The 7985-nt window shown below is 43.3% G+C and overlaps 1 protein-coding gene across 3 annotated transcripts in view; it reads right to left on the bottom strand.

Moving 5' to 3' along the window:
* Positions 1-2046: 2046 nt before the first annotated feature.
* The window catches only part of TTYH2 (tweety family member 2), a 78960-nt gene continuing 73021 nt past the window's right edge, over positions 2047-7985 (bottom strand). For all 3 annotated transcript variants that reach the window (XM_081899741.1, XM_081899739.1, XM_081899740.1), the window contains one exon: positions 2047-3938. In XM_081899741.1, the coding sequence (XP_081755867.1) occupies positions 3812-3938 (127 nt within the window). In that variant the 3' untranslated portion in view covers positions 2047-3811. The remainder of the gene's footprint in view (positions 3939-7985) is intronic.

Genomic DNA, 7985 nt, shown 5'->3' with positions numbered 1-7985 from the left:
CGTAAAACCAGGGTTCTCCCCGCCCCACATGCCTTAAGTTGTACACAGCCACATATAAGATGAATGTATAAATTATGTTGCCATACATGATATGTACAAGTTATCCTTGATAAAAGACACAGTGAGTCGTTGCTGTCAAGTAATTAAAACCTCCGTGTATGCTTGGGAGGGCAACTTTTTGTACCTCTGCAGTTTTTAGCACTCTTAGATCATGGGCAGTGGTTGGGCAGAAGCATTTCTGTGCGGCCCAAATGCTACTCAGCCAGTTGCTTGAAAAGTCTCCCTTGCAATCCTGCCCATTGCTGAAGAGAAGTGGACGAGGCATTACTCAAGGGAAATCATGTGAAGTGTCCAGGTTTGACAAATGCTTTCTGGCCTTTTCATTTGTAGTTGTTGTGCTTTGGTGGGTTAACTGTTGCACATTTGTGTTTTCCCACGAGAAGGGTTTATGTATTGCTTTCTGTCCCTGCGTTGGGAAATCTGCCTAAGCAAATCCGACCTCACCAACGGAAGGAGGGAGGGGAGAGTTAAAAGGGATTTTGGAAAAAGCTGAAACCAGACCTGTAAGGCAGGAGTGGCCAACGTAGTATCTCCCAGACGTTGTTGAAATCAGCTCCCACCAGCCCCAGTGAGATTGGCCCATGGGTCAGAGATAGAATCATAGAAGTGGAAGAGTTGGAAGAGACGCCCAAGGGTCCTCTAGCCCAACCCCCTGCAATGCAGGAATCTCAGCTAAAGCATCTCTGGCAGAGGGCCACCCAACCTCTGCTAAAAAACTTCCAAGGAAGGAGAATCTATAAGGGTGGTGGGAGATGGAATTCCAACAGCATCAAGAGGGCAACACACTGACTACCCCTGAGTAAAAGGATGCCCTGGAAGTGAAATGACATTCCACTCATTTGTTTAGACTTACTTGAGATTCTCTTCCCACCCCCCAGAAATTCCTCCATTGCCAGCTGGACCATGGGCATAGCCAGGGGGGCGGTGTGTGTGTGTGTGTGTGTGCCAGCCCCGAATCAAGAAAGTAAATAAAAATACTTAGCTAAAAGTACTGTACTTTTCCATGTAGAAGACTAGGTTTTTTTCTTTAAAAATCATGCTAAAAAGTGGGGGTCATCTTATACATGGGTAGTACATAGGGGTGGACAGACAAGAGGTGGATTTTGCTGCGCATGAGCGATTTCTGGCATTCCCTCCTAAAAAAAGCTCCACAATCTTGGGTAAAGGTAAAGGGACCCCTGACTATTAAGTCCAGTCGTGGCCGACTCTGGGGTTGCAGTGCTCATCTCTCTTTATTGGCTGAGGGAGCCGCCGTATAGCTTCCGGGTCGTGGCCAGCATGACTAAGCCACTTCTGGCGAACCAGAGCAGCACACGGAAAAGCCATTTACCTTCCCGCTGGAGCGGTACCTATTTATCTACTTGCACTCTGATGTGCTTTTGAACTGCTAGGTTGGCAGGAGCAGGGATCGAGCAACAGGAGCTCACCCCGTCACGGGGATTCGAACCGCCAACCTTCTGATCAGCAAGTCCTAGGCTCTGTGGTTCAACCCACAGCGCCACCCGCGGTCCAAAAAAGCTCAACAACTTTTCCCCATCTCCCCCCCTATTTTCTTAAATTTGAGTCCCCCCAAATGGGAAAAGTACAGTACATCTTATACACAGAAAAGTACAGTAAGTTTTAGTTTTTATAAGTTGCAAGATTTCGACTCCGAAGCTGAGCTGTGGTACACCATGCGGAAGGAGAGGAAACTCAGCAAAGAGCAGTTAAAAGAGCTGAACACAGCGGACCTAGTAAAAAAGGTGGAAATCTTTTTTACCATGAAAAAGGCTCTTGCTCAGCCATTCATCCAGTACCCTGTGGAGAGTAAAGACCTGGTTAAGGTCAACGATGGACAGGGGAGTATCTCAATGGGCTGCGCTTACTGAGCTTGCACAGAAAAAACTGTGTGGGTGGGGGGGGGAGAAGAAATTTGAGAAGGAAGTGCTGAAAAGGTTTTCAGCCAGTCCAAGAAAACTTGTTTTAGTTTATTTTTTTAAAAGGATGAAAAAAGATGGGCCCTTTGTAATTTTGCAAAATATACTGCATGAAAATCAGTCCCTGACGATAATTTTTCATTTAAATTCCTAGTTTTCAAATGACTGAAGATTTTTGACAGATTTTTCTGAGCACTTGAGGTCAAAAAGAAAGCAATTTAAAACAGCTGTTGTTGAGACATTTCATTCTGAAATCTGCTAGACAGAGGGCGATGACAGGTGGGTGTCCTGCCTGCCCCAACATAACTCCTGGCTATGCCCATGAGCTGGACTTAACTCAGAGACACACACACAGACACAGAAGAAGGGTAGAAGAGAATTATTCTCTTCAGTACTGGGTGGAAATGGAAAACCATGTTTCATTTCTATTGGCAGCCAAAGTTGTGCTACAATCGCTGCAGTGATGAGCACCAGTTCTAGTTTAAAAGGACTCCCTCGATTAGCATCGATAGCTTTCAAGAGTCTCTAAAGACAGTAGGTGTACCACAATCCACGACTGGAGAAAAATAGATGAGACATTACTCTCAAGGGAAATTGTACTAAGACACTGTCTGTCAGCAGCACCTTCATGGCAATGGTTAGAGCAATTTCTCCCTATTACATACCAACCCAATTTTCATTGTTATTTTTATTCACCCTGCCCCGCCCCAGCATACTGAGAGAAAATAATGCTTGAATATGTCAAAGTTTCCCCCTGCATGGGCAATGGCATTTGATTAAGAAAAATCAGTGCTAAAAACAGAAATTTGTAAATTATTCAACATATTAAAAAATAACTCACCTCACGTGTAATTAATAAAAAAATCTTTTAAAAGACAAAAAAAGAGAGAGATAAAAAGAGATTATGCTCTTTGGATAGCCGATATAAAAACACTGGAAAGAATAACAATAATTATTGTAATACGAAGAACAAACAAAATGCATAAAAGAACAAAACAAACCCAGTTTGTTCTAAATAATACCTGAGGCCATTGAAGCAATGTTGGCTGAACTGCATGTTAATTCTAATAACCGATGACAAAGGGAGAATACTGAGTGTGGATCTCGTACCATTCTACACCAAACAGGTGCTATGAAAAGGGCAATGATGAAGATGATGAAGTAGCAGCCAGAAATAGGCTCTTTTTTTGTGCAGAGACCTCTCTAGAGGAAAAAAGAAAATTCGCTCTAGCGGTTGGTATTGCATTTGACTCCAAAAAGTGGGGCGCGTTTTTCTTTCGTGGAAAGCAGCCCACCTCCCTTAGGTCACTGTACACAGCGAATCAGTGTTCTGTTTTACTTGTACAGTGAACTGGTCTTTGTTATTTGCTCCTAATAAAACAAACAAAATCAAAAAGGAAGCCCAAACCACACCATCAATGATGGGGGGGGGGGAACCCAGCCCTCAAGTCAGTGCAGAGAGAAAGCCTGTGCATAAACTTCCGACAGTCCAAACCCTAATTTCACCCCGTCTCTCCCCCGCCCCCCCCAAAAAAAAGGTTTGGGGAGGGCAATGCACTGGTGGCAGGAAGGGATCGGGAGGAAATGGCGAGTCGAGGAGGAGACTTCGGAGCAGTTCGCTCGAAGGATGGAAGCACCGGGTACCATCCTGCGTGTGCGAGAGAGGAAGACTAAACGTTGTGAGAGAGAAAAGGCCGTCGGTCGAGCACCTGGGAGGTTATATCCATAGTGTCTTCTTCAGCCGACTCCCTCTCAGAGAGCCCTTCTGCATCCCTGCGGAGGCAATTCTATTTCCCTGCAGTCCGTGCGCCTTCAAGTTGTCACTGGGTTTTCCACTATAGCAACATCGTATGTTGTGGGCTTTTGTCTACAAGGTGAGTGCTAGGCTGGAAATTGGGGGCCGTGCTGTCGCCTGTGATCATCATTAACCGATAGATAGGTGGCTCGCATACTTGGAGAATACTAGGGAGAGGAGAGAGAAGGGGGACAGGAATTATGCATCTTGCAGTTCTCAACACCGGCTTAGGATCATACTGACAAAGACTATGAGATGACCATCCTCCCCAACCCCATCATTAAATGTTTTTTATTTTAATAAGAAGTCCTGCAGAAAGAACATGGGGTGCTGCAAAAACAGTCCAGGACTCAGCTCTTGGAAGCTACGTTGTGCTTTACCCTAGGTCTCATGTGGCTATAAAACAACATCCTAAACATTAGCAGCGGGTGGAGTGAAATGAGGCGGCAACAGAAAGGCACCCAGAAAAAAAGAGCAAAATGCTGGCAAGGGGGAATGGACCTGGTGTTATTTGGAAAAGAAAGCAGGAGAGTTGGGGGAAGTGGAAGCACATGAAACACCCCGCTGAAAATAAGGACCTATGTTTTCTCCACCCAAGAGTTACAGGCAAAACAGGGGGCAGAGAGGACCACCATCTGTTCTGAAAGTTTTGAGAGATATGGAACAAAATTCATCTGCTCACTATACCGGTTTTATTTTGTTTGGGTAAATTCCTGCTACTGACACTTTTTTAAAAAAATTGTCACGGTGAATTCCTTCCTCCAACTACAGGTGAAAATGATGCCCCCTACTCTAAAATCTTTTCTACGAGTTCTTCCAACCCTCTGGAGCAGATCGGGTGGCGGTGAGGAGAGAGAACCATGATCAGAGGACCCCTCAGCTGCTCAAAGGAGTGGAGGATACACAAATGCAAATAAACCACAAGGGCCTGCAGCGGATTTCTTCTCTTATCTACAGTATCCACTACCATTAGCTTCTGGAATGTGGTGAAAAGTCAAGAGGCAAATTGCCACTGGTTAGGCAAGCCTCATCCATAACTTCTCCCTCTTCCCACACTCCTCTCATTTTTTAAAAAAACGTCTATTTCTAAATATTCCTGAAGAGAATGTTTGAGGGAAATTTATGGTGGCAAAAAAAGGAGGACAAAAACTCCAGGTTCTTGAAGCAGCCATTCTCACCCAATGGACAGGAAAATAACAGTGAGATCCAGTTTAATTTAACTGAGGAACCTAAGGATTATTTTCTGAAAGCTTTTTGTTTCTAGAGTCCCACTTTTACCCACCATTTTTCTTTTTTGGGCTTGCCACTAGTGCTTTCCCAGCTTTGTAGCTGATTTTTATAACCCAATACAACCACTCGTGCATTTATTCTTAATGCGCTAGTGGTTGTTTAGGGAGGTTGGGCCTTCATTTAAATATTTTGGTTTTTAAAGCTTGAAAAGCAGAAAACCCGTGACATCTCACCAGTCTTCAGTGTATAAAGCCACATTTTGAGCTTTCCTATGGAAAAAAAACCCTCTCAAGAACTTTGTAAAGCCAGCTCGAGTTAAGTTTTGTTTAATAAACAGGATAAACCAAGATGGGCATCTCACCCATCTATTTTGTGGGACGGGTTCCTGCACTTCTGGTATTATTGGAAGTATAAGACTAAGGAAAACAGCTAGGTGGGGTTTTTTTGTTTTTCGTTTTAGGTGTCAGGTCTTAAAAATGTGTGTTGAGGGAAAAGAGCGTCTTCCAAATCACAGCATTAAGGAAAACGATTCACAGTCTTATTTTTCTGCAGCTCAAAAAAGCTCAAAAGCCTTTCCTTGGGGGATTTAAATTCCATTTAAATTGGGCTGTTCAGAGTGTGTGTGGGGGGGAGGGGTTTGAATTAATCTGACTGCACTTATAGTTTCATCATCACCCTTGAGCTTTGCAACTCCAGCCTCTGCAAGAGACCAATGTTTAAACATTTGATTTAAAAATAGTTCCGGTAAAAAGAAGGAAGAATTGTCACTTAGGATTAAAAAAATGGATGTTGCGGACGCTTGTATTCTAAGTGCAGCTCTTCTGCTCCTTTTGAATTACCATCAGAGTGGCAAGCCCAGGGTCTTGGTTCCCACCTACTGTTTAAGCTACACATAGAGCTTTCCCAGACCAAGACTTTAGGAACAGCAGAACCAATTGTGAAGAAAGGAGTTCAGGGATATTTTTTCAATAAGTTTTGTGTCTTTGCTTCTCAATTTGAACGGTGTTATTTTTATGCACTGTGACTTGCTGTTATTTTTTACTGATTACGGTTTAGAAATTATTTATTGCAATTGTTAAGAGTGAGTTTGTTTAATTATCACTTCCTGATATTTTATTTTATTTTGCACTGTTATATTCTGATGGATGGTTGAACATTACTTTATTTGATACAAGTTGTTTATTTGAAAGTCATGTTTCTATTATGACAATTTCGTATTTGATCAGGTTGTTATAAGGTGCATGTGATCTTTGTTGTTTCTTCAACTTGTAAACCACCCGGTGTATAGTAATATAGAAAGGTGATATACAGATTAAAAGTGAAATGAAAAAATGAAATGAAATGGGAGAGCCGCCGGTCCCCCATCACTGATTTATTCACATTTGGGGTGAATGAAAGAATGACGTTCTGGAGTGGCTGCTTGAACACCTCTTATCAAAGAGGCTCAGTGTCCTGCTTGCAACAAAAATATAATTTGCAGCAATGCTGTAAACTGAGTTACTGGGTGATGCAAAATAAGCCCAAAGGGCAATTGTGTAATTTTGTTAAATGAAGGCACACTGTTTTACTGATGCATGATTTTTTTTTTGTTACTTTGGAGTTATTCCAGTGGCGATTTTATAGTTAGAATGCAATTCCTTCTCTAATTGGCCAATATGTACATCTAATTCAGTTTCCCACGTTGGGTCTCTAGCTGTTTTTAGACTACAACTCCCATCATCACTAGGTAGCAGGACCAGTGGTCAGGGATGATGGGAACTGTAGTCCAAAAACAGCTGGAGACCCAAGTTGTCTAGATCAGTGTTCCCCAACCTTGGGCCTCCAGCTGTTTTTGGACAACAACTCCCATCATCCCTCGCTAGCAAGACCAGTGGTCAAGGATGATGGGAATTGTAGTCCAAAAACAGCTGGAGGCCCAAGGTTGGGGAACACTGGTCTAGATAGCATAAGAGCAGGTGTTTGGTGCCCTCAGGTGCCTTTCGCTTTGCTTGAAAACGGGACTTCCCAATTTCCCCCTCCCTTTCTGTTCTAAATTGAGCTCTTTAATTCAGAAAGAGGCAGGGCACTGTTTGCACAAGGGAAAAAAGAGTGTGTCTTGCAGCACCTTCAAGGCCAACAGATTCCCAGGGACAAAAGCCCTCGTGGGACAGAGCCCGCTTTATCACATGCACAAAGTTCTGTCCTCATTTGGCAGGCAGAGGGTGGTGATGGTGGAAAGTTGTTATTGCAAAGTGAAGCCAGAGAGGCCCAAGGCATGCATGCAATGCGAGTGCCACATTATGAGCATGAGTTGCAAAGGAAATTCAGTCAAAGGAGTCCAGGATGCGGAGTAAGGAGGATCGACTCTTAAGTGATGGTGAATAATGCACATAAAACATGTAAGGAAAGATTATTGCTTTCTGTAAGTGAGCAAGCCATTCCCAATCCCCATTGAGCCCCGTTCTACTGCCATCAAACCTGCCAATGAACTCCAACATGGCAGCTTCATGCAGGAACCTGCCTTTTAACATTTTTCATCCCTTCTACCCCACTTTTGTCTGCAAAAAACTTAAGCCATGATAAATCTTTTGGTCTTCTAAGGTGTCACGACTCCCCCCCCCTTTTTTGTGCAATAGATTAGCATGAGTAAACTCCATGGGAATTGGTCTACGAGGCACAAGGGGAAATCCCTAGCTGGGTAAAGCAGAATGAAACTGCAGCACTGATGTTTCATTGTTTTATATTTGAAGAGCTTCTACTAATTGTCTATTCAAAGCAGCATTTACTTGGGCAAATGTTTATTCCAAAACAACAACAACAACCAACCCTATTCACTTCACAGGTTCTCAGCATGCTGAGGGTTGGGGATCATTTGGCCTGTAAACTAATCAAAGGGTTTTTTTTTTAATTGCTCTAATTCAGGCCTAGGCAAACTCGGCCCTCCAGATGTTATGGGACTACAACTCCCATCATCCCTGACCACTGGTTCTGTTAGTAGTAGTAGG

The sequence above is a fragment of the Podarcis melisellensis genome (genome assembly GCF_964234715.1).
Source record: "Podarcis melisellensis genome assembly, chromosome: 2".
Classification (NCBI taxonomy): Eukaryota; Metazoa; Chordata; class Lepidosauria; order Squamata; family Lacertidae; genus Podarcis; species Podarcis melisellensis.
Note: the sequence above shows the minus strand (reverse complement) of the source record. Positions and strands in the feature narration are given on the sequence as shown.